At 42.4% G+C, this 27231-nt stretch overlaps 1 protein-coding gene across 1 annotated transcript in view; it reads right to left on the reverse strand.

The window, feature by feature from the left end:
* Window positions 1–1450: 1450 nt before the first annotated feature.
* Window positions 1451–27231, reverse strand: part of COMMD1 (copper metabolism domain containing 1) — an 89888-nt gene continuing 64107 nt past the window's right edge. The window contains exon 3 of the mRNA XM_054062745.1: window positions 1451–6062. Coding sequence (XP_053918720.1) covers window positions 5955–6062 — 108 coding nt within the window. The 3' untranslated portion in view covers window positions 1451–5954. The remainder of the gene's footprint in view (window positions 6063–27231) is intronic.

The following is a 27231-nucleotide window of genomic DNA, read 5'->3' on the forward strand; positions in this document are numbered from 1 at the left end:
GGCACAATGGCCTGAGGAGAAATTCTCTAGGCAGGCTCTGTCCCTGGCTGCCTCAGACCCCTCCCTCCCACATGCTTTCAAACTCATTTTACCTGCAATTTCTTACATTTCCAGATCTGCCTTGCTTCCACCAAAAGGAAGGGGAAAGGACAAGGCATGTGGGGATATAAGCATGGGGATGATCAATCCCATTTCATCTGGAAGGAAAGCTTCATTGCAGCAGCCTCTACCACCAGTAGATTTTGTACTGGGGCAACACGCTCAGGTGATATCCCAAAATAACCCTAATCAAGCAGTACCAGCAGTTCAGAGGTGGATTTGCACCAAGTGAGGTTGTAGCTGCATTCCCTTTGCCAGCCCTTCATGGGAGGTGACACATCATGTCTTCTGGGGACTCTGATGGCTCTGGGGATTACTCCTGGGATTCAAACTTGTCACAGAACTAGTCTTACGAGGAGCAGCTGACGGAACTTGGGTTGTTTAGCCTAGAGGAGGCTGAGGGGAGACCTTATCACTGCCTACAACTACCTGAAAGGAGCTTGTAGAGATGAGGGTGCTGGTCTCTTCCTCCACGTGATAGGATAGGGGGGAATGGCCTCAAGCTGTGCCAGGGGAGGTTCAGATTGGATATTAGGAAAAAAATTTTCACTGAAAAGGTCATCAGGCACTGGCAGAGGCTTCCCAGGGAGGTGGTTGAGTCACCATCCCTAGAGGTATTTAAAAGATGGGTAGATGAGGTACTTAAGGATATGGTTTAGTGGCAGACAGGTATGGTTGGACTCAGTCTCAGAGTGCTTTTCCAACCTGGTGATTCTATGATTCTATGAAAATGCATTTTTGTTGGTTTCTGTGTTTCCCTGTTGAAGAAAGAAGGACTCATCCTCCTTTGGCAGGAGCTTGCATAACCAAGGTGACCTTAATGGCTTTATTTTGCGCCGCTGAGGTGAGAAAGCATTGATGGTGATATCTGCCTTTCTCTCTATGCCATCACCTTTACCTCCCAGCACAGTGAGGCGGGCCCAGGAGCGCAGTCTGGCTTCTGTATTGGATAAAACAGCACCCTGAGTCCTGCTTCCCTGGGATCTGGGAATAATTCAAAAGGCAGATTTTAACATTCGTGGCTCCAAAGAGAGGAGTCGCCATGTATTTTTCTGGTCGCAAGCCACATGAAATGTAATGCATTAAAGAGCCATCAGTGGCTGCTGTGAAGGACCTGGCCATCCCTGTGAGGTACCACATTCTTAAGAAGGCTCTCTCTGTCCCTGGCACGGACTGAGTGCCCTTTTAGAAGTATTTGGAATAAGTGAATAAGCTGTTGAAATTCCCCAGAAGGGGAAGGAAAGATTTTCGCGAGCAGCGTGGGGCAAGCATGAGTCATCAGGTAAAACTCCTCAGTGACTGGTGCATCTACAAATGGTTGGTAAATATCTAAATCAGGAAATCTCCTCAGAAATATGGTAATTTATTTTATCAATAGATAATGAAGAATTGGCATACAGTAAAAAAAAAATATCTCAAAATATCAACTGGTTTATCAAAAATTTAAAGCACAATAAAGTGTAGAGGTCATCGACTCCAGCAAAAAACCTCCTATGAAACGTTAACAGAAGCACAAACATTAACTCTGACATTTATACTGAGAAAACAGACCTGCAAGAAAGAAATAAAAAAAGAAATGTAAAACAAAATGAAACCAAGCAACCTAAACAATGGGACAGTAAATCAACACCAATATAAAACACGTATGCCTCGTCATCTGCTGCTTTCCATGGCCCAAAGCTTTATGAAATACACTGCTTGCTTGGCTTGCATTAGGAAAAACATGGTGTGTCCAAATTACTATTTTTAAAAATACAGATATGCCTAGAAAAATACTGCAAAAAATCAGCACTTCTGGGAATATGAAGACCAAGAAAAAAAGAAAATTGTGCTAAGAGGAATCTTTTTGCCAAGCAGAGAGTGAGCACAGGGCTTGCCAATTGTGTAATGCCTGATTGAAGGTGACAGCACTTGCAGATATTTAAGGGACCACCAGATCATAAATGAGCGGCAACTTGGAGGAATTCCCAGAAAACAAGAAGTGATTGCAGGAATAAATTGCAGGACATTTTACCAATGCAAAAGGTGACATCTGAGGAAGAATCAGCTGAATGTTGCAGCAACACATGGCTGCTGCTTACAAGTCTTTGGTGAGAAACAGCAGCGATTGGGATGGGCTGCACATCTGGAGTTGTGCATCTGAAGTCATCACATACATGGTGCCAGACCTGTAGTGGCTGCCCGTGCTTGCGACAGGGCAAATCCACCACTGGATTTCATGAGCTGTCACCCAGGAAAGCACCAGCAAAAGTAGGACCAGAGGCAACTGCTGGTGCTGCCCAGTGCCACTCCCTGTCTTGCCTCTCCCAACACGTTGCATGTTAGTTTAAATATCCAGGCTTTGATCGAAACCAAACCTCTTCCAGCCTGGCAGCACACCACTCATAAGTGGTTTTTAGTTGTTAGTAAACCAGGAAGGATGGATATTTGGCAGATGGCAGGGTAGGTATTCCTGCAGGGACAGGTAGGAGGGGATTTCCTGAGGTTAAGGATATTGGAGCATGGCAGGCATTGTGTTCTAGCTCCCTCCCTGTCTGCTTTCAAGGACCAGAAAGGGAAACCTTTCACAGGTGGGACTCATGCAGGGGCCCTCCTTCACCCCTTCCTCCCACTGCTTCCCTATCTCCCTCATTTTCCTCCTCTGGCTGTGCTGAGTTGCTCAGGTCCCTGCTGTATATCTACAAAATGCCCAGCAGGCTGGGCCAGGAGCTCAGGGCACGCAGCCCTGTGGCTGCTCCCCGAAAGAAGAAGAGCAGGATGGCTCTGGTGTCATACTGCTGGCATGGCTCAGCACACGGGCACAGGAGCTGGTGCCATGCAGCCAGCAGTGGTCCTCAAAACAGGATGAGGCCCTTGCAGCCAACAGGGCTGTGCTGGGATGCCTGCTTGGACAGATCCACACAGCTGTCATCCATGCGTGGCCCCAGCAGGATCCACATCTGGGCTTTGTAGAAAGAATTTGAAATCTCTCCCGAAGCACGTAAACAGCAGCTTCCATTTGCCGCCACCACCACAGATTTTCAGCAGGACCATTGATAGCTACTAACACTCGTGAATCCCAGCCAGAAGCCATGGGTGCTTTTATCCTTCATTCAAGGAAGCAAAGCAGAGCAGCATCAGAGGCCTCTTCTCCTCCACCAAGTTCAGCCAAGAGTGACCAACAGGTTGAAAAGTCCATAGTGAGGGACAGATGGATGGACACCCACATAAACCACCCTGATAGGAAGGCACAGTTCTGCCCAAGGGGGAAAATCTGTTCTCCATGCCCCAGTAGCATCTGGGCATTACAGCAGTCTGGGGAGGTGCAGCATCCTCTTTCCCTGCCCATGTCAAACCTTGTGAAGCAGGAACGATTTTGCTGCCCAGTGAAAATCCTGTGCCCTTACCAAGGTCTGGGCAGAGTGCGGTCTCCAAAACACTGAGCTTTTTTTTTTTTTTTACCCAGTTTTAGACAGTAATTTGCAAACATCCACCAAGAATAAAATCGGGATCATTAGATATTCAGGGAAGGAAAGAATAAGAAGTGGCCACCCATTAAAACGTGACCCCTTTTAACTTCTCACTTCTACTAGGAAAGTATACAATTATTTCTTAGATGACCCGGATATTTTTTGCCTCAGTCTCCTCGCCTGGTTGGCCTTTTCACATATTTATTATTCTTTGCATGAAATAATACTTCCTGACATCTGTTCCCAGTTTGTTTCTCTTTAATTTCCATTTATAGCACATTTTCCTATCCTCTGACCACGTTAAAATAAGACAATAAGTATGTTTGACACGGTGCAAGTTACTTAAGATCATGATACTTCTCTGACCTTGATTTTATCTTTTTTTAGACACGCTCTAGAACACAGAAAAACATTTTAATGAACTTTGATGAAAAAACAAGTGGAAAGCTCAGAGAATCAGCAACCACTCAGCATTTCACACCCGCCCTGGCAGCCAGTTACCCAGACATGAGGATGAGTTGGTGGTTACAGTCCAGTTCCACTCTGACAAATAGCAGCTGGAGGCAAATGGAGAAAGCAAGAAGCTGTGGGCTGTGCAATTCCTCCACGAGACAGAGGGGAGAACCAGGTAGGAGACGAGGCAGCAGTGGGAGAGGCAAAGGAAAAGAAACATTAATTCCCAATGGAGTGATACAAATTGGCTTGAGTGATGCTTTCCCTTCTGACCAGGCAGATGGGGAAAGGTGCCCTTCCTTGCTCTGAAGAGAGAATTTGCTTCCAAGTACCATCTGGCAAATCCACAAGCAATAAATTCACAAGGAGAAACAATGAGAAGTACTTTAGTTATGGCACAGGAACCTTTTTATGTTGTCATCCCTATCTTGGTACAAGCACTCAATACAATTTTAGCTCAGGAGGAGGTTGCTCATGAAGCTAAAATAAAATCCAAAGAATCAATGCAGCCTCCAACCAAAAGTATGCGCATGCCTTCCTGTTAAATAACAAAGCAAACCAGTGAAACGGTGTCATCTCCACCATTTTACAGACTACCACGCACTTCTCCAGCAGGGACCATCATGCTCTATACAAGTGTTAGCCTGCTCAGAACAGCCCCTCCACGTCCTCCTGCTGGTAAGTGTGGTTACACATCCTGCTGTGACAAGGCTGCACCCCTGAACAGAAATATCTGAAACTGAAAACATTTCTGCTCCGTCCTCTTTAGCCGGAAGGGTGGCAGTTGCTGCGCAGTTTGGCATTATGGTAGGGAAATGTGGGTGTTTGCGACAGCTCAGAGCCACAGCAACCTGGGCAGCTCAGATCATGGTGCCCTGTATGCACCTTATCTACCTCTGGAAGCTTTCTTCACACAACTGTTTTACCGATAGGGCTTTAACCTGCCAGGTTGTCAGGGGTGTTTTCCCTTTAGCCAAATTCCATGCTGCACACTAGAAATCCTGGATTTAATCTGGGGCTTTTTGAGGTCAAGGCAAACCTCATGACAAACAGGACTAAGAGGAGCCAAGTTAAACTGTGCCCTGACAAAGCACCACCCTCTCTGCACCACCTTTTCTACACCACTCTCCAGGGCTGCCCCACCACAGATCAAGAGCGGGAAAGATGATAAGGGTGGACAGTCTTCAGGGAAGCAGATCAGAGTGGTGTTAAAGGCTCACCAGCACATTGCTGGATCAGGCACTCAGCACACCCTGAAGGGTTGCTCCTTTTGTGAAACCAGAATCACCTCCCACCACCCAAGAGATACTCCTTATTGTCCCCTGGCTACCTGTGGTGTGGGGAAGGTGTGGCCCAAGGGGCCAGCAAGGTTGGCCACCTCACATCCTTGGGAACTGTTTATTTAACCCTCAGCAGCACGGAGGCTTGTGGTTACAGAAACGTATCTTTGTGTCTCTGCTCCCTGAACTCACTGCACTTCATCTACTCTCCTGGGCTTTAAGCTCTAAGCAGGCAGTGTGCGCGCGGGTGGATTTGTCTTACATAGCCCATGGTTTGAAAGGATGAGTCTCTCCTAGTTTGCCTGTTTCTTCTGCTCATTTCTCCCCTGCCACAACTGGTCAATCTACCTTTGTTGTTCATCCAGCGCTGTATTTACAGCATCTGGAAGACTCAAAAATTGATTGAGGGGAAAACCAAAAAGCTACGCTGCACTTGAAAGCCCGATTGTGCAAAGCTTTATGAGAACAGCACTGCCGGCACCTTCGAGAACAGGCCTGGGGGAGGGGACTGAGAAAGCTTTACAGTGTGACATAGCCCACACCTAGTTGTAAATGCAGTTGTGCAGTTATAACTGGGATTTAAACAACCATTATCCATTTTATGTGCAGAAACAGGAATTATGAAAAAGTACCAAGGGTCAATTGTTTTCTGTGTTGAGATCTTTTTATTTGGTTAAGTGCTCTGCGTCAACAATGTCATGCTCTCTTCTATTTCCGAGAGTTTCTTCAGCATCTGGCTCACCTTGGTCTCATCAAACTCCAGACAGAGAAACTCCGATTCCTACAAAACAAAATTGCAAGAACAATAGTTGAGAAAGATAAATGTTTTTTTCAGGTATACAGTGGAGGCACAATAGCAAGTTCTGGTGTCCGCACAATTTGTTTCCTGTGTCTCCTTTTTTTCCTGGTACCACTTCAATAACCTCGGTAGACGCAGAGGTTGTCTGCACACCCAGTGAGCGAGTGCAGCATGTGCTGGCAGGCTAGCCAGTGGCTGTCAAAGAGGGCACAGGAAGGCTGAGCTCTGCCCATGTTTCCTTTCAACACAGGCATCAGTCTGGGTTCCTCCTTACCTGCAAACTTTTGCAAACCTTGTAAAAATTTAATTATATCTGAGACTTCCACATTTCTTTCCAGTCTAGTGATCCCCAAAGCTGTTGTTATAGACTCTAGGAACCACAAAGTGGTTGAAGCCACCACAGAAAGCTCACCACATATGAAAAACTAGATTTTATATAGGGAAAAAGAGAATCCAAAACACAGCCTTATAAAGGACATTCCGGTCTGGAAATTCATATTTCATATTTCATATTCTCTTACGCATGGGCTCTAGTGTCAATTTTAAACTCAGAAACAAGTTAGGAAGCAGCACTGATTTGCTCTGAAAAGTCCTGTCACACCTTAAAAAGTAGTTATTCTCTGACAAGCTGGATATTGAGATATAGTAAAGCAATTTTATCAAAAGCCTAGAAAATACAGAAAAAATATGCATAATACATCTATATACATAAAGTTGTAATGATACGGAACTCATTAATGACTATCAATGTGAAAAGGCCTCCTGAGATCTGCAGCCCATCAGCCTTACCTACTCTATGTCTATAATTACAGAGTATTTCCTGTAGTGATTCTGGCAGAAGCAACATTTGAGATTGCTGGGAGTGTGACTGTGTGCTAACGGTTGTCCCAGGAGAAGCACCGTCAGTGATAGAGAAACAAATTGAAAATATTTGAAAATTAAAGTGCAGCCAGTATGGAGAGAGGTTTCCTTGGAAACGCTGGAAGAGTTTCAGCCACCAGAATCACTGTATATCCCCTGAATTTCTATATACAACACAGACTCTGTGGTGCTTATAAAAGGAGAAGGGCATCTCCCGGTCCCTTCTGTTTTCTACCAGACTAAAATTTCTACCATTAGCTCAAAATACATTTTTTTTCCATACAATTAGCATCTACTCAAACCACTGTGACTTCAACCTTTTCATTATGGAATTAATATTTAACACACAAGGATAAAATCATCGGACAAACTAAACCTATCAATTTTCACTAAGTACATTTTAGAACAGCTACAAGCATTTCCCCCAGGCTTCAGGAATAGTTTTACCTTTTAACCTCTCTTGCTCTCCCAAGGATTCCTGGGTTGTTTCATTTTTTATAAGAATCAAACCTGCAAGTGAGATACCAACCAAAATGCTGACAGAAGCAGCAAGGGGATAATTTTGTGTGCAATTATTACAAAAGGCACTGCCAGAAGAATGCTAACAGGAAAGAATGGAGGTGCCAGAAGTCAGTGATTGGGAAGCCAAGCATGTGAAGTGCAGGGAAGGGTTGTGCTGGACATCAGTCACATGGGGAATTACCACAGTTCAAGGCAGAAATAGAATGGTGATTTAAATCATAAAACAGACAACTTTTAAGAAAGACCTTGTAAAATGAGAGCAGCGTGTACTTTAACCTTTTTTTTTTTGTCTTCAAATATCACTGTCTCTCCCCTCATGCTGGTCCTTTGGTGTTGGTAAGGCACTTGCTGTAGTGAGGCAGTCTTTATGAAATGTTTATTACCCATCTGCTAACAACTAAACCAGTCAATAGATCAAGGTGCAGATATCAAGTTATGTATTTAGTATGCAGAAAACGTTTCAAAGAATTTGAAGAAGTTTCAAAGAATTTAGGAGAAAGTTGACTGAATGAAGTATCAGTGAAGTTCAGGAATAATCACATAACAAAACAGATACCATGTAGAATATACACATGACTATTAGGAAAGGCCCTTGCCTGAGCAAGCAGTTCTGCTCACAAACAGCATCTTATTGGAGACTATTACTGTAGGTTGTGTTTGTTTTTTTAATTAATTGTTCATCTCTATACTATCACTTAGTACATTCCAAAATATCACAAAAGTATCAATAAATATTTGGGATCAATAACAACACAGATACAAAATCTAGGACTTGGAAGCAAGACCCTCTTGCACCATTTTTCTTGTCCTTTGCAATGGTTATTGACAAGTGTTAAGAAAACACTTTGTATAAAATATCTCTGCAAGTATTATTACAGCAAAGCATAATTACAGCTGGTCATTCTGCAGAAAGTAAATGTTTGGTGAGGAATTTGACAGTTTAACTCCATTTGATGGTGGGCTTTCTTGCATTTTCCGTCTGATTACAAGTGCATTGAAAAAAATCTAGGTCAGATCTGCTTGAAGACATGTGTTTGCAGGAGATTGAATAAGAAAGCTTGAACAACCCCCTGAAATATCTCTCTATACATTCCTTCATTAGGAAGCACTAGAAAAGTCAAATCTCAAGCAATCTGTTAGTTAACCCCTGAGGCTTTGTGAAGGATCCTGCTGTAACCAGATCACAGACCTTTGCTGGAGTAAACCATTCTCCATTGAAATGAGCGAAAATGGGCAGTGTCAGCCCAACCAGTGCAACTGCTGCACATCAGGACTGCAAAGCCAATGCCTCTTCAGCTCTCCCAGCTAAATCCCCCTGGTTTTAGCACCCTTGTTTTCCCAGAGCAGAGCAGAAAATAGTTTTGAGCTCTCATTCACAGAAGAGCTACTGCAGAAGCAGAAGCTTTTCTCACCAACCAAATATCGTTCCAATATCTGTAATGTGTTAAAAGTCCTGTTTCACAGACAACATCTGAAAACACCTCTTCTCTCTGTAACCTGCCCTTAACACACGTGCCATAGCCATGGACTGATTTCTGTCTTGACTTTTTAGGGAATAAGTACTTAGCCCTGAGTCACAGTCCTCCACAGGATGGACTCTGAAGCCAAACTCCTGTTGACTTCTGTGGCTTTCCAACCACAACTGAAGTCTGGAACAGACTTCCCCAGGCCAAGGTCTGCCCATGAAAACTTTAAGCACCGCATAAACTGATTTTATGGTTTCATAACACAGTGAGTGTTAAAGGATAAGAGAAGACCGAAGCCCCCAGCTCTGGTAGAGATATTTTTGCATGAGCCTAGGGCATAAGAAGACTTTTTTTTTTTTTTTCCCCTCTTCAGGTTTTGTCAGGTAGAAGGAATGTGAATTGGGCAAAAGGACACTCTTGGATTACACTGAACCTCTTCATGCCACTTTATACAAGTCTAAGTGTACTCATGCTTTACCTGTAAAGCAGCTAAAGCTCTCCTATGTGGATTGGATGGTATCTAAATAGTTACCACACTCTCATGCGGACCAACCTAAAACAGGAAGGACCAAGAGGGCTGTAAATCAGGCTGCTCAGAACTGGGGTTGAATTTTATTTAATGCTTTGTTAGTTTATATCCTCCACAAAGTTCCAAAGAAGGAGAAAAAAGGAAGAAAAAAGAAGATGGAGCTCTGAAATTAAAACTTCCCAGTGGTTCCCTAAGGTGCCCAGGAGCAGGACAAAACTCGTGTTTCCACTACTTCTCAACAAGAAACAAGGCATCCCTTTTGATACTTCCTATTGTTATAGAAATTTTCAGCCGAGTCGGATCTCTTGTAGTTAAGCAAACACAAAATGAAATGAGTTGTTCATTAACAATAAATCCAGAAGCTAACAAACAGGAACATCAACAGGCTACCAAACCCTCCCTTATCTGAAGCCACCAAACATGCACTGACAGCACCACAATGGTACCACAAGCCCCTTCACAAGATGGGGACCTGCTGTGGTGAATGTTTCATACCCAAAGCGCCAGTGATACCTCAAAGCCCTTAAGCTCTTGCTTACCAGACTGAAACTGGGACTTCAGCTGAGCCATTCATGAAGATGATACGGTGTTTGGAAAAAGGCATGTGTATTGCTCACAAGCAGCGTTGTTAAAGCACATGCATGTGTGATGGAGACAGCATGCGCATCCTCACCTTCAGGTCAGAAAGCCAAGCTCAATGCTCTCAGAAAGGTGTAGGAACAGACATCCACATCCTGCAACTGTCTTGGCTTTCTCCCCACATGCTTTCCCACCCCTCCTCCCATTTCCCTCCTGAGCCTAGGCTATAAAAAGGAGCTGCAAAACAAACATCCAAGAAACACAAACTCCCCCTAGCCATTAATTAGGTCTTCTAGGTTTTTTTTCTTTTTCAGGAACAAGAGAGAGCTGCAAAAATATTTATGGGAGAGACTAAGAGAAACATAACTTTCTGTATCTCAGTGACTACTTAAAAAACCCATGTATTTTTAGAAAACCAATCCTCGAACATTCAAAACCTAAAAAAATTACAATTGTTCTCTATGGCATCAGTTTGATCAGCTGCTTAAAACTGTTCCCAGCAACTTTGATACTGCTAGTATTTTTAAGTTTTAGCCATTATATTGGAAAACAAAAAAATAAAAGCTTCTGAATTCATGTTTTATTTTACTCATGCACATTTCCACTTGATTTGGAGACCTCCTACTACGTTCTACTACACTGGTCACCGCCGGGACTGCAACGTAAGTTGTCAGTGAATTTGCTTTGGATCCTGAAGTGTCCTGATTAAGGCTTATTCCACAGGCCAGGGTGGTGGCCTAAGGCATCTCCTGACACAGAAGTTAGGAATTCAGCTTTGTAAGCAAACAGCAGTCACAAGGGAGGATACTGGTTGCTGGTATGGGTGCAATCAGTGAGGTGCTATGCCTCATGCTCTCTGGCCCAGGGACAGTGAAGGTTGCTACATGCAAGAATTTGCCTACCCAGATAGAAACAGCTCAGACAAAGCTTTGTGAGAGGTAAGGGGTAGGAAACAAAAGTTGATCAGCAACCAATCAAAGATGCCACGGTGTTGATGACAGCCTTAACAACCCACAACCTAGGTGGTTCAGAGGCCCAGGAGCTTTCTTCCATTTTATCACGGAAGTGTTGCTAAGCTGAGAGCTGACCGCCTACCAGGAGAGCAGGTCTCCATGGTTCAGCAGAGGTGTTACATGCAAGGTGAGAGGAAACCAACTCCACCTTCACACAGGGAGCGCTCTGTGGTATTCAGAGAAATGAGAGAGAGAAGCCTGGTTAGATACTATTTCATATAAAAAGCAGTGGCATTTTAGAACCTTATGGAAAGAGAATACAGGCAATGTGGTGTGCCTATCCTTGCCTCCATGGATTTCATGCATGCCACAGGTCCACGGCCCATGGGAACAGGCTCACTCACAGCTCCTTGATTTGGGGTCCCAGGGGCACTGGGCTCTGAGTGTCACTACAAGAGGGGCCTGCACAAAGATAATTCCTTCAGATCACGTGGAAGTGGAAGAGCAGAGATGCCATGAACTGGGACCCACAGACCCTGTCTTGAGTGAACAGAAGGGAAGAAGAAACCTCAATGACAACCCATGATGGGCAGCCACCAGCCAACACAGCAGGCCCATGCACAAAAGCCTTCTCAACATGATGTGGTGCTCGTAATATCAATAATGTCTCTTTCTGAAGGAATTATTCAGTTTTTCATGGGAAAGCAAACCATTCAGAGTGAAAACAGATCAGCTTCTGATGCCTCTGTGCCAGTCAGACCGCCAGGTACAGACATAGACTCTGCAACCAGGCAGCAAAGGAGTAAAGTGGTTTCTTGCGTCTTAAGCTTTTTGGTACAGGTGACACAGTGATTTGCTCCACAGAGGCTGGGAATCAATGTAAATTCATTGTTCTGGAAGATTTTTTATTCTCCTGGCTTAGGTTTTGCATTAGATTAGGATGTTTTAAAGATTTAGACTCCCCTTGCGTAAGTGAAAACCAGATATGTAGTGTCACCAGAAACCCAGCTTGCCTTCAAGCATGCTGGTACTTTTCACTGTGATTAAGAACACACACTAAATTTTCAGCCTTCCTAATTTTTTTTGGACAACAAAGACATTAAGTGGCTTTGGAAAGGACCAGCTGATAGAACAGTATTACATCTGCAGTTATGTGTTTGCTTACTAGCAAGGAAACATTCTTATCCTTATTAACAGTTTTTGATAGCAGAAGCCAGCATTTCAAAAAAAGTTATTCCCAAAAGTGTAGAGTTCAAAAGTGCTGCCTTTTCTTTGGGCAAAAGCCCAAACACTGGAAAGCTGGGGAGGAACTTTGTCAGGGAGAACAGTGATAGGATGAGGGTGAATGGTTTTAATCTGAAAGAGGGGAGACTGAGATCAGATATTAGGAAGAATATATTTCCTGTGGTCGTGATGAGGCAGTGGCACAGGGTGCCCAGAGAAGCCGTGGATGCCCCATGCCTGGAGGTGATCAAGGACAAGTTGGATGGGGCCTTGAGCAGCCTCATAGGGTGGGAGGTGTCCCCGCCCATGGCAGGGGTGTGTGTGTGGGTGGGTGGGTGTTGGAACTGGATGATCTTTAAGGTCCCTTCCAACCCAAATCATTCTATGTTTCTATGATAAATGATTAAAGTAAAAATTAACTTATCTACTCTCAACAGGTTATGTGAAAGGGGGAATCAAAGACATTTCTAGCATAGCATTTCCTACAGAAATGAATTTTGCTGCTTTTTATCAACTTCTGAATTCCTCATGCCTAAGCAATAAATAACAAACCAGTGAATGTTCTGCAGCCAAGCAGACCTCCTACCTCCACTGTTAACCAGGAAAAATACCACATATATCTTATGTAGGTAATTAATTGCATCACCACTAAATAAAGACTCCAGAGCCATGACTGTCAAACCTCTCAGCATTTCATGTTAGGTTGGACAGTAAAACAAGCAGGGAATACTTCCAAAATTATGTAACATTCTACCATAATACACCGGGACACAATCATATAGTTTTCCACCTGAACAGCTGCCCCAGTCTCCTCCGCAGAAGAGGTGGTGGGTCAGAACTCACCTGCAGATTGCATCTGACTCATGTGCTGTAGGTCAGCTCCCGCCACTCTGCACTGGGATGTGTGTGGCAGCTTGGCAGGAGCCTGGGAAGAGTTAACGTGGGTCCCACTAGCCCAGCAGGGTTTCACTGCACATCTGTGCAGGCTGCCAACTTCCCAGCAAGTGCCTCCAGCCATCGGCATCCTCCTGTTGCAACAGGAGGTGCCAGGCACCTTGCTGGGACAGGAGTATTGTTTGTAGCAGGAAAAAGTACCAAATAGATAGAATGACAACCTGCCTTTGGAGGATTTTCAGCATACTTAACTGTCTGAATGACGTCTTACATTCAGAAGAAACGAAAAGCTATAAAAAGCCACATAGATTACAAGCTAGCCAATCCTTTTCCTTCAAACAGAATTATCATTGCAAATATGTATCTTAAAAATACCTTTGGCTGTTGTTCTAAGGAAATTGAGACTTCACTTACATCAGAGCAGCAGAGTTAGGGTTAAATCACTGATGTATTAACACCAGATGAATATCTTACAATTCACAATACAAGCAAATTAGGCTGGAAACAGCATTGCAGGCAGGGTGTAAATGAAACAATCCCAGAGAAAGCTGCTGGGATGGTATGGTACAAGGTCACTAAGACATCATGGAAGCCTGAACTTGCATTCAGCTTGCATCACATGGGAGCCAGCACAACAACAAACTGCACGGGAATTCAAAGCACACTCATCTTCTCCAGCAACACCCACAGCAGAAACAAATGTCACTTTGTCTCCAAGGTATTAATTAAACAGAAAAGACAAAATGCTGATTTCAGAGTAAATCCAATGGAGCCTATCATTTCTGTTTTCCACTTTTGCAGACATACGCTAAGACACTGCTTATCTGGAGTAGAAGAAAACAAATGCATGGGCTTCAATGTAACCTGCTTATGTTAGGATTCAATGTAACCTGCAGGTTTAGGATTACCAAAAAAACTTCTGGTTTATCTGAAAATGTCAACTCTCCCACTTCCTCCAAATTTGCTAATTACATTTAAATACTATTTTAATAAAACACCTGCAGGGACTATACTGTAAGTAATGACCCAAGTCACCAGTGCACTAGTATTTCGATAGGAAAATAAATAATGGCTATTGACCTTATCTCATTTTATGTCTCACTGCCCTTACAGAGAGGTATTAACGCTCCCTCTAGCTGTGCTTTCCTCCTTGCCCGCTCAACACCACAGTGGGTTTTGCCTATGCCAGTACGGGCCAGCTTCTCACTCTCACAGCTAAGAACTGTACATTCTCAGTTATCCCTTTTTTATTTCTAAAAGCTTATAACTGTAGTTGAAAAGAAAGTGTCTGGAAATAGCCAGTGAGGAAACCTAAAGACTGGTGGAGGGGTAGCATGCCCCTGACACTGATAATTCCACCTTAGCTTTGCAAGTTAAAACAAATACAGACCAGTCAAAATCCTTTAGATCTTTTTTAAGCAGTACTCCATCAGAGTCACTCGGCTAATTTTTACGTTGATAGATTTCAAGTAAAAGCTGGCTTTGGTCATTCCTCGGCACACCAGCGCTGCTGAGAGGAATGGGTGCAAAGGCAGCACTAAACCAGCAACAATGCGCTGCCCACAGAGCCCACCGGCTCTGCGGTTAAAAGGAAGCTGGCAAACAGTCACAATCATGCCAGTGACCTGGCCACTGCCAGAAGGCATTAACAGCATGGTCCAGATTAGAGTAATTTAACTAATACACACAGAAACAATAAGATATTACCTTCAAGATTTAGCTGGACCTACTTAAGAGGCTTGCACGATAAAGAAATGCAAATCTTGATTAAAAAAAAAAAGAGAAAAGGAAAAAAAAAAAGAAAGAAAAAAGGAAGAAAAAATTTCCAAACACCCTCTCTCCCATCCCCTCAATGACAAGAAATAAAAAAGAAATGCCAACATAACCTGAAATTCAAACTGGAAATTTTTAGAACAGCGTAAAGAGACATTTTATTTGGAAAAGGCACATCTAAAGTCATTTTCGCAATGATGGCACCAAGCTGTATTGCAGAAGCCTCCCTTCATCGTAGACTACTATTACTTACTCATTACTGTGGGAATTTGCCATGGTACTGTCCGGTAGCAGAAAATAAATAAGCCCTGATAAATCAACCCTGATAAATTCACTTCAGCATTATTATTACATTGTGGTATAACAGATTTATCAGGCCCTGGGAATGGCAAAATAAGCTTGATTTTTGCAAAAGAGAGTGGTTGGCAAATGGAGCAGCCGTCAACGGACAATGCATCTGGCGAAACAGAGAGACTGGGTGGTGGCTTGACATTCCTATCAGCCAAGTGGCACCTGGGGTAAGTTGGACGCCTCACAGCCTGGTGTTATTTCAGATTAAAAACACAGACACCCCTAAAAGCACAGATTGAGCTCCCGACCTCGAATTGATTCAGTCCCCACCTCGCCAAGAGGTGCCAAAAGGTTTTCAAGAGGTATAAAATTGATGCCTGAGAACCCTTTGGGTAGGGGAAAGAAAAATGACCATCTTATGTGATGGATGGGTCGACGGGCCTGGGCCTCTCTTCCTCCACCAAGAAATATCTTGGTAAGAATTGCACTCCGTCAGATGATTCCCTAGGAATATAAACTACTAACTTTAGTCTTTACTGTTACTTGCTTTATACCGAAGTGTTAAACTGTTATAAACCTTTAAGCGCTAATGCAGCAGTGAATTTATCAAGGCAATTCCAAAATTGTTTTAATCTGTCACTTCAATTAAACTACTTACTGCCTCCAGCACTGTGAGATTGTCTGCAAACAGCAACTTTAGGTTTGAGGACCACACGTTAACCCTGCGAGTACCAGTCTCTAAGCAGACTCTCACAGGTAACTGGATTCTGACTTGTGGCAAAAACACATAAAAACACACACTCATAATCCTTTAGTCATAAACTGTTGACCAAGTCTGAGATTTTTAACCTTGTGACTCCATGGGAGGGCCTCCTTAGCCACTTGTCAGAATCTCATCTGTTTAACGTGACAGAGTCATAGAATCACAGAATCATTTAGGCTGGAAAAGACCTTTAAGATCATCAGTCATAAACTATTAATACTCTCCCTTGCTTCCCAGTCTTTCTTTGGAGGGCCTCTCCTTGGCATCAAATGTGAGTCCAGAATCGCTGGCAGTGCTGTCTGGTTAAGAAGTACTGGGTTTTGTTCTACTACATGTCAAAATAGACAACAACCCACACCTGATCTTCTTGCAGATCATCAGGGTAGAAGATGCTCCCTAGCAAAGAGTGCTTCCTTAGTTCTCCAGGTTTGCATCTCCAAGGATGCTCATGGCATTCCTAGCAGGATGAGGGGGAGAGGGAGACAAAAACTACCCAAGTAATTCATGCTAAAAAATAATAAAAGATAATGCATAAGTTACCACAACAGTGTTCTTGCAAGTAGGAAAAGAAGACCCAGAAAGAAGAAAAATATTGGATTTGAGCTTATTTTTACTTCTTCAAGAATCAGGACAATATCACATTGTACTGGGTGATTCACAGTAAGTCGAAATACTTTGTGTCAGATGTATACAAGAGTGATTTATTTTTGCTGCTTAGACTCTCAGATTAGGAACATCTCAGAAGTGGTAAAAAAGGGGGAAAAAAACCTGGGCTTCCACAAACCACTGCAGGGCAATAAAAGTAAGAGATGCTGCATTGAGTTTCCTATCACACTGCAGCAATCCTGACCCCACTGCAAACTTCAGAAGTTATTTTTAGATTCATTAATATTCTGCGAAATACAAGGGACATAAGATAATGACAGCAAAGTCTCAGTAACTCCAGAAAAATTGGAATGGATGGCAATCCACTGATTTCATGTGACCATATTTCTGACAATACTAAATTCATTATTTTTAATTCAATTCAGAGTTATTTTTGCAACAAACCTATAATCATGGCCTTTGAAAACACTAAGGTGAAGTGCAATTCATTTCCATAATACTGTATAAAATTAATCACAGCTATCTGTAACTGAAAGCGCCTTCTCATTTTTCTATGTTATTTTGGTACTACATGAACCAAGAATCTCTTAAGTAAATGATTATTACATCCACAAAGGAAAAAAAAGCTAACCCGCTTGCCGATTTTTTAATACTTTTAATGTAACATCAAGCCTGTAATATCACAGATTAAAGAGATAAAGGATTGTAGAAATGGGAATAATTCCAGGAGCATACAACTAAATCTCTGCTACTGCATGGCAAGTGTAATGTCATTGCTTTTCCAGTATCAACCTACTGAACGTAGTCCATCTAAATTTTATACCTTACATGAATGGGGAGTGTTTGCAGCTGCAGAGATGCAATGCTTTAACCTGCTGGCCTTGGTGTCTTTTGGAAATACAGGCTTCTTTTCAGAAAGCGTTGCAGGGAAAACCAAAACCCCAAACTGTATTTTGATCAGTATCACCAATTAGAAGGAAGCGTACACTAAAGTTCTTATACATTTCACGTCATAAAGAATTAAGAAGAAAAAAAGACAATGTTTTAATGCAAGCTTCATATGCTTTCTCTATGGCTGTGCTATTTTCCAACTGCTGACACTGTCATGCATTGGTTTCTGTGAGCCTTCCAGCTTCCTCCCTTTCTGATTAAAAAACCCAACTCTTTGGTTTGTATATGTTTCTTTTTCTGAGTTGTTTTAACCTTATGTGTTCCCCAGACCCCCCCCCCCAGAACAGCACCCTGCCCTGTGTGTTCACTCTACATAAACTCTGCATTACAGGGGTCACTCATCCACACTTCCACATAAAATATTCTCTCACAATGCGTAAATACAGAGGTTGACAATGAACAAACAGTGGATGTCTAACACGGGTAGTTAGCCTGCATTTGTGATTAGTGATCTCCTATTTCTTTTCATTATTGACAGCTCACTCATAACCACTGTGTTCCAGATGCTGCTAGGACACCACTCATCCATTATGGATGCTGATTAGCCCGAACCCTCAGTTATTTTGGAGAAAACACGGGGAATATCTTTCCTAGGAGGGCAAAACACATTTAAATACCCTGAATACACTTCATACGGAAACTTGCTGTGGTCAGAAAGAGAAGGTTATAAAAGCTGCAGTTCTGCTGGTACCAATATCATTCAGGGAAAAAAAAAATGGCTACGTTCACAAACTACAAATTTCGTTCTCAACTGTGGGTGACTCTTTGCAAGATTATACCTGTAACTTTTTATGTGGGCTTATCCAACTGATTGCCACTTGCTAAGCTTGTTTACCTGGTTCCTCCAACACGCTTTTACAACATCTTCAAGTAGTTGAGACACATACCCCATAAAATGCCTTTCCAAATCTGCTGCTGTCATTGCCTCATGAGAGGTTAACAGAATGGAAAACTCTTTATGGCTCTCCTTCCCTGAAGAGCAGCGTGCGTCTAAATGCATGTAACCTACACGGTGTTGGCTCCTGGCTGTTTGCAGTTCATGTTGCTCATTATAAAACTGTGAATTTGATAGGGATTTCCCAGTGATTTCTCCAACTTCATAGCTATTCAGCTTCAGAAACGTGGAGTGATTGAAATGCATTAATAATAATTGTTTCAAAATAGCCTGGTTTGTCCTCCTGAGTCCCATGTACCAACACGGAGCACCAATGCTGAGGTTGCAAAGTCAGTCGATCCCCTCGAAGCTGCATTGGCTTAATTTCAGCACTTGGTAAACAGAAAAAGAGACACAGAACCCAAAATCCCTCCAGTATAGCCAAAGTTTGAGATATCTACCCCATTTTTCAAAAACCTGCAGTTTTTAATAATATTCCATACCTTCTTAAAATGGCTCGGACTTCCTGTGGTTTTAAGTCTATAGCTCTTTGCTGATTTCATGCATCTGCCTGGGACATCCAGAAAACGCGGATCATCTCATTGGGAAATTACTGTGAATTGCTCAGCTATGGCCAGCTTCACCAAGCTTCACACAGGAGCTTTACAGACTGAAATAAGCTGGAAGGTTGCACTTCACTATCTTCCATATGTGGTTGTCTCTTACCTTCTGACAATGCTTTGCATCCTACCCTTGGGTAGCCTGTCCATCAGCCTGAACCCAGAGCCGGGTACCTACAGCAGTGCCCAGAGCATCCAGAGGGTTTAATTCCATGCTGGAATTCAATTCAATTCAGGTAAAAACCTCTAGGAACTGACCTGCTGGACAAATTTTCTATCAAGGCTGCACAAATAACATTTTCAGAAGCTTTGAAATTTTTGAGGGCATTTTGTTTCATAAGGGCACCAAAAAGCACCTTCCTAACATTGCCATAAACCTCAAGCTTACGATTTCCAAGCTATATTCTCCCAAAAGCATGATGGCACTTCCTATACAAAAAGATATTTAAGGTGAAACCCCCAACATTTTTCCTCCCTGCATCTTGGAGAGGGACAAACCAGTTTGGGGAAGGAGTCAGCCTGGCATGGGAAGTACTCATCATGTAAGCTGGTCAAAGAGAAAGGCCACTAAATATAGGGTTGGCTAAGCCTAACCAAAAGCATTGGCATCACCATTGCCTTCTTTAGATAGGAATGGAGTTGTGGCAGGAGGACAAAAAAGTCTTACAATCTAACTCCTGGTGCAGGAGAAATCTAAACTGATTTCTAAAAAAATAATGCAAAAAGAACTCCCCCCAACTCCTCTCTGCAGACACTATTTTGACACACAAAGCACATCAACACTGTTTTCAGTTGAATTCTAGCATCTTTGAAAGCACAGCTGAGCTCAAGAGTTCTTTCAAACTCTAGAACAACAAGCGTGGGATGTTTAATCTTTAACAGGGACATTTTTCTCCTGCTGCTTGACTGGCTTGAAGTAAATAGATGTAACAGCATGCAAAATAAATCACTTCACCTGCTTAGTCCACTGGCACTTCTTGCTGATGCTGGTATGCAACTCTGGTTAGGTCTTGAGCCCAGCTGTTATGTAGAAGAAGGTGTAAACAAGCCGAGAGTTAAAATCACCAACTAGAGATATGACTGCTTTCTGACTACTCTTTGCACAAATTTTGTTTCCATTTGGCAAGCTTAAAAGACATGCATGCAGATGAGTTGCAGAGATTTTTATCAGTTCGCGTGCATATTAGGGAAAAAGCCCTGCTCTTCCCCTGTCCTACAAGCATGGCCATTTCCTCCTCACAACAAGAAGAAAGAGGCAATGCAAGTCTAGAGAGCCAGAGCTCTTCAGGGTTTAGGCTTGCTAAGGGAGAATTTAAGGAGCATATATTTAGGGGCTTGCAATCCACTTTTGGATATTGTAAAATCATAGAATGGTTTGAGTTGGAAGGGAACTTTAAAGGCCATCCAGTCCAAGCCCTCTGCAGTAAGCAGGGACATTTCCAACTTGATCAGGTTGCTCAGAGCCCCGTCCAGCCTGACCTTGACTGTTTTCAGGGATGGGGCACCTACCACCTCTCTGGGCAACCTGCGCCAGTGTTTCACCACCCTCAGCATAAAACATTTCTTCTTAATATCTAGTCTAAATCTACCCTCAAAGACCTGTCATCACTGGTCTAACCCCATTTGGGAGACTTTACATAAAAGCTTTATGTGGAATCACACTAATTCTGTAACAAAACACAGTTGTCGCCCTCCAATCACCCTTTAGGGTACAAGTTAGACTGAAAGTTTCACGTTTTTTTCCTCCTTTAGAAGAACGCTTTTGGCAATCCTATGCAATTCCAGTGTCTGTCACTGGATGCAATCTTAGAAACAGGTTGAAATATGATATTTAACATTAGTATTCATCTTTGCCCATGTGAATGTCCTATGGATATCTGGCAGGCCTTAGGAAGTTTTAAAAGAAAAAAGATACCCGTGAGTTTCACCAAACTGCATAGAGAGGCATATAAAGACAGCATTAAAAAAATCTAAATTACCTTTGGATCACTGTGAGATTTAAATCAACACAGGTATTTAAAATTAAAGGAAATATGCTATATTTCTTGCAGGATATCAGGTTCTCATCTTACTTCTTAATCACATTTTTCTCCAGCTTATCTCAGCTCCCTACCGCTGGTAGTCCTTCCACTGCCAGGGCTCACAAGGGTACCAGAGACTAGAAAGCTCCACCATTGTTCATTTGAGCTCTGCTGCATCAGCTCTTAACTAAGGCAGAGTCTCTCAGTGGAACGGCTGCAAGGTGACGTACTTTCTTCTGAAAGGACTTTAAAGGGTAAATGTCCTTCCTCACTTATGATCGTTGCCTTCCTGTAAAGATCTGCATTTTTCTATTTCTGTCTGTTTGACAGCTGTACTTTTCTCATGCCACATTCTGTTTGGCTGGATTTGTTTAACCCTGCTCATGGAGCTGAAGTATCAGTCTACAGCCTTATCTATACATGTTTAATCTCCAAACACATAAGTTTTTCAGACCTATAGCACATAGTCACAGTATGAAATTAGTCTAAGAAAAAAAGAGCCGCTACTGCAACGATCTTCTGTTTTACCCGAAATTCAGCTTCTCTAGTAAGAACATTAAACAGACCTGGATTTCAAATTCATTACATTTTAACTCATTATTATCTAACATGGAAGTCATTCAGCATCGCAGAAAAATTAAAATCAAGCATCATTCAGCATTATAAAGAAAACCCTTCTCAAAATTAAGTTTCAACAGCTTAGTGGTATCATTTACCATTTCCAATACATTGGAAGGTACCATATTATAACATCTGACCCTTTGTGCCACTGGGGCACATTTTTGTTATAGGTTATCACCAAGACTGCAGGCAACACTCCTGTTGATGGCAATCGCTGGAAGATCTTGGCTTTCTGATGCCAATCTGTCTTCAGCAAAGACTATACCTGGTTTGGTCAAAAAGCCCAAAGATTAAAATGACTCTGAATCAGCATTTTGGAAAAAGATGTGTTAAAAAATCTTTTATGCTCCTTTCTGAACCATGCATACTTGTCCTGTGTTCTAAGTGGCACCTGGGCTGCCTGAAACCAAGGAGCAGATGAGGGAGGGGAGCTCAGGGCATGCTGCTGAAATACTCCAACATGCAGAGCCCAACAAAAAGTCCAGCGGGATTTACTTTGGTTGCTGCAAGTGATTAGTAAAGGCCATGCAAATCCTCTGCTGGTTTGCATCTCTGAAGAGGGACAGGCAATGCCCTTAAAAAGTCCCAGATTCAAAATACCTTCATATCCTTGCACTTAAGCTTGTAGATCAGCATGACCCAGCTACTGCAAATGCATCTGTGCCCACAAAATGGAATTTTTCACAAAGTAATTCTTCAAGGGCATCTCTTTATGTACATTTTTCCCAGGGGTGCTTGCAGCATCACAGCGATGCCAGTCATCCATGCGCTCCAGGGTATTTTACCACCTACAGGGGGAAGAGCACAAAGCCTGGCAAAACAGATCCTCCACCAGCAGCATCCCCATCTCCTTGTAAAAACATCAACCCTCTGTCCCTGGCACCCTGGGGCATCACACAAATCCTGAATTACACAGGAGCATGTCTCTGATCAGGGTGTGAAAAGCTACTCTCATTTGGGCAGAAGGGCTCATTTGAAAATATGAAAACATGGTAGGAAAGGCTTTGAAATACGCTCACAGTTCAGCACACATTCAGCTTGGTTTTTCTTCTTAAATATACAAGACAACACGGCCAAGCCAAACAGGCTTCTTTTTTTTTGCTGTTTTTAGGGCATTTATCTATACCCTCTCCAACAAGCTGAAAATAGAATTTATGGGGACAAAAGGGACCACTCAGAGTTACACTGCCACTGCAAACACATATACCCTGTAGGACCAAAATAACTATGCTTGTTTCTTCTTATTAATTCAAATGTATGAACTTACAAGGGGAAAAAAAGCCAAAATGGAAAAAAACCAATTAATTTTTGACCTTTTTTCCCTCATTCCTTTTAGAATGCAAACTGTAGAAACCTCCTGTGGAAAGAAGGGCAGCCACATATTCATAGCCCACCTTGTGTAACTGTCACTCCGGTGCTGCTGCTGTTCCAAAGCCTTGGGATAGCCACTGCACTCAGATTTGTAAGCAAAACAGCAGCTCTTGCTGTGCGTGGTGCAAAGCCCATAAAGAGAGGGAATCTCCACACTGGCTTCAGTGACCTCTGGATCAAATGTACTAAAAAGTCACTGTTACATGTAGCAGGGAGGCGCCAGAGGAATATAGCTCTCTGATGAAAAAAACTGGGAAACTACTGATTTGCATTTTTCTTCACCTTTTTTTTTAAGAAACACAGATTATGTCCTTGATAACATTTGCTACATAGCTGGGTTTTTTTTGCCCCCACCCTCTTTCCTTGTGTAAGAAGAAAAGCAATGGCTCACAATGAAAGCTGAAGCTGTAGGTGCAATCCTGCAAAGAGATAGGTGTGGGAGGACACTTCTGTCTGTGCAGAATCCTGCTGAAGTCAAGGGGCTGTAGGCTCTGCCCACACAGCTCTCTTTGCCTCAGCTAATACTACAACTTTATTTTATTCAAGATTGAAGTTCAAAATTCATCCTTAAAATGAATACAAGCAACAGAATATGAACTCTGCACGACACCTGGATTAATCTCTTTAAAGATCTAAATACTTCCCAACACATGTTGCCAATGTGATCCCAAAACAAGCCTTGCCATGGAGATTGTTTTAATGCACAGCACTTCAGTCTTCTTGACAGGCATCATGTTGAACCTTATCTTTTTTTAGAAGAAGAAAAGATTCAAAGAAAAGTTATCTAATTTTTGTTGACCTCTTCTTTTCAATTCAAGGGCAAATGGTACTGAAGTAGAAATCATTTCCATAACTGAATTGCAGAGCAGTCATTTAACAATTAATAAGTGATCTGCTCAGCATATGAAAACGGAATATGAAATATGAGTATGAAAATACGCATGTGAGAATCAGAGATACTTCTGCAAAAAGAAAGGCTGCGGTTCCTCTGAGTCGGGTATTTAATTGGTTATCTCTTTCTTTTTCTCCTCATGAACAAAGAAAGGAGACGGCAATGAAATATAAAAGAACTTAACTATTCCTGGGGAAAACGGAAGTGACACAAATGGCTCATTTAGCTTTCTGTGTCTTTGAAGCAGAGAAGTCTCTCTATTTTTTCTCTCCACAACAGTAAAACTTACTTTTCAGACTGCATCCACAGTCTGGACATCAGCATTTAGCAGAATGGAGACATGTCTCATTGGCAGTAAATCTGTAACACCACAGGCCTGTTCCGCATCAACAAGATGTAAGATTTGTCACTGGTTCCCCTCAGCAGATGTAAGGTCATCACTCTTGCCTTAGGAATGTAAGGAAGAGGATGTGTTCCACCTCTCTGCCATCAGACTAAACATGTCCTCCTGAGACACCAACCTAAGCACTGAGAACCTTGTCTCATGGAACTCATGCTGGCCTGGCACAACATGGGCATGAAGTACAGTAACACCACCTCGTGTCTTCTCACTTCAGCTCTTGTGTGGAGGGACAAGAACCAAAACACGATTTGTAGTAGCTCTCAGATAAAAGAAAAATTAATTACACTGTCATTTAAGGTAGGGAGAAGGGCATTACTACCAAGCTAAATCTCCCCCCTCCTTAAGGAAGCAAGGAACAGCAAGAGGATGTGCAATACTGAATATTGTTGCCTGGTTTTAGACAGCCGCCCTAAAGTGGATGTATAATAAAATTTATGAGTGGGCTGGTGTTCTTAAACATACGTGTTTCTTCTCCTTTCAAACATCAAAGCACTGCACCCTTTTAATCTCTGCAAACCGAGGTTAGTACCAATGGCTGCTCTTGACCAACAGACACTAACAGAGCCAGGATTAACTGTGCACTCTAGCAATAAAAATACTTGTTTCTGGTTTAAATATCTTGCTTTTCAATTCCCTTAATTACAACCCTAGCAAAGGGCTGGGAGGTAGTAGGGACTGTACGGAAAGACATGGACTATTCTAGGGGCGGGGACGCAAAAAGAGGCCTGCATATAAAATAAAACATGGAATGTCTGCCTCCTCTCCCTGCCTGCAGGATTTTCACATCTCACCTTGAGAATGTCTATTATACCTTTCTATGTCTATTACATCTTTCTGCAAGGTTACCAGACAAGAGCTAGCAGAAGAAGTAAACAAATTTTCAGGTTTATTTCCTTCCATTTTTAAGCTTGCTCTCCTCTGCACCACTGCTAAATGCCAAACAGTGATATGCCTTGACCAGTCAACACTTGCACCCCCTGCTTTCCCCTCCTTCGCAATACTTTACAACTCACATAGAGCTCAGAGAGACTTACAAAATCCAAATGACTCCTTCTCCAAAGCATCATTCTGTTTCCCCTCCAGCGATTTAAAAAAAACACATCTTGGCTATACTAATTAGCAAACCTGGGCTCAACTCATGTTAGCAGTTGTTTGTATCTACCACAAAACTATAGTGATTAATTTCCTGGAGCCTGCCAAACGGTTTGCAGGAGGAGCACAGAACAATGCATTGGTGGCGCTGGAGACGAAAAGCCACTGGCAGGGCTACACAGTGACACTGGCATGAACTTGCCTGTATTATGTTTGGTGCAAAGCCAAAAGTGGCATCTAAATTCGTTCATAAATTGTAAACCAAGTCCAATAAAGTTCTAAGAAAAATGGACATGGTGGCATGCTGGGGTTCTTGTATTCATTCTGCTCCACTGTAGGCTTGGTAGAGTACCACTGCACATTATAAAATGTGCCTTAATTTCCTTGGATAAAAGGATTACCCTGACATAAAGTATGCTGAGAAGCAGCTTTACATTTGGAACAGCGTTCCTTCCCACAGGCCCAATTAACGGTTTTGGAAACAAGTTGCAGACAAATAAAGAAAATTTTACTACAGCAATATTCTTTAAAATGTCAGCCAAGGTTATGAAAAAGGTGTTTGTGCTATAATGAGCACCTAAAATAACAGGGAGGGAAGATGGCATTTTTGGACTCCTTTAACTGGTTCTTTAAGAAACAAGTTCTTGATGACAACCCAGCATTACCATTTAATGGGTTCGCACTACTTCTGTATGCACCCATTTAACAAAAGGCTGTAATTAAATGCTGATAAAACACCTTATCTTGACATTACAGACCTCAGCTTCTCATTTCAAACCAATGCGTTGGCAGTAATAACTTTTTGTTTGTTTTTTGTTGTTGTTGTTGTGGCAGCAGAGCAGCGGAGAATACCAGGCACCCTGAACATCTCCTGCACCAAAAAAGTAACAACATAAGAGTAACTGCCAAAAAAATTTCCACTAAGCTTCTAACAAAGCCAGTCAGTAACATGAAGAAACCAAACACATCTTTGGGCACTATAAAAACGGAGGCACACAACTCTGCTGAAAAAACATCTTAGACATGCTTTCCAGAAGAAACTTCTAATGTGCTGTTGAATCCTGTGCTATCACAAAGGGCTCAATACAGGTTTAAGGCCACTGCGGATTTTTAAATAATAAAGTAGTTACAGACAACATTAGACTTGGCTTTTTCTTTTTTAACCTCGCTGGGTTTATCTTATCACACTTACTCAGTATGATTTCACAACACATTGCAAATGATGAAAGGCTGGAAAAAAACCTTCAATGGTTGTGTTTGAAGGTGGGTGATACTGACGTGGCTGTCTCCACATATAGGAAGTATATTGTCTTCCCAGATGTGAGGAAACTGTGATACAGCAGTTTTGGATATCGTTAAAACAAAGGTGACATCACCAAATTAAAAAAGTTTAGAGCTATGTGACCTCTTTGGAAGGATTAATAGCAAATCATCTGCAATAGCTGGCAAAACTCTGTCTAACATTTCTTCCCTCTGCCAAGAAGAGTTGTCCTTCACTGGACTGGGGATATCATATCCTTGACTTTCACAATTTTTACTGTAACTTCAGGTAATCCTATGGAACTTTTTGACCTTAGAACAGACTTGGACGCCACTGAGGCTGAACACAGGCAAATTTGAGAGATGCCTGCAGAGTTACACTCGAGGGCAACCAGCCCTATACTTTACTTTGCCCAAGCACATCAGAAACCAAACTTCTTAAGTACTCACATTTATTCCTGGCTCAAATGCATCCTCCGTGTCACGGTTATTCACCTCTTTTTGACTCAGATCGTTAGTCTGTATTTCGGAGTCTTTTATGAGTGAAAGCTGACGTAGACCCAGAAATGACTGTTCGTGTACACA

Source organism: Cuculus canorus, chromosome 3, assembly GCF_017976375.1.
Source record: "Cuculus canorus isolate bCucCan1 chromosome 3, bCucCan1.pri, whole genome shotgun sequence".
Lineage (NCBI taxonomy): Eukaryota > Metazoa > Chordata > Aves > Cuculiformes > Cuculidae > Cuculus > Cuculus canorus.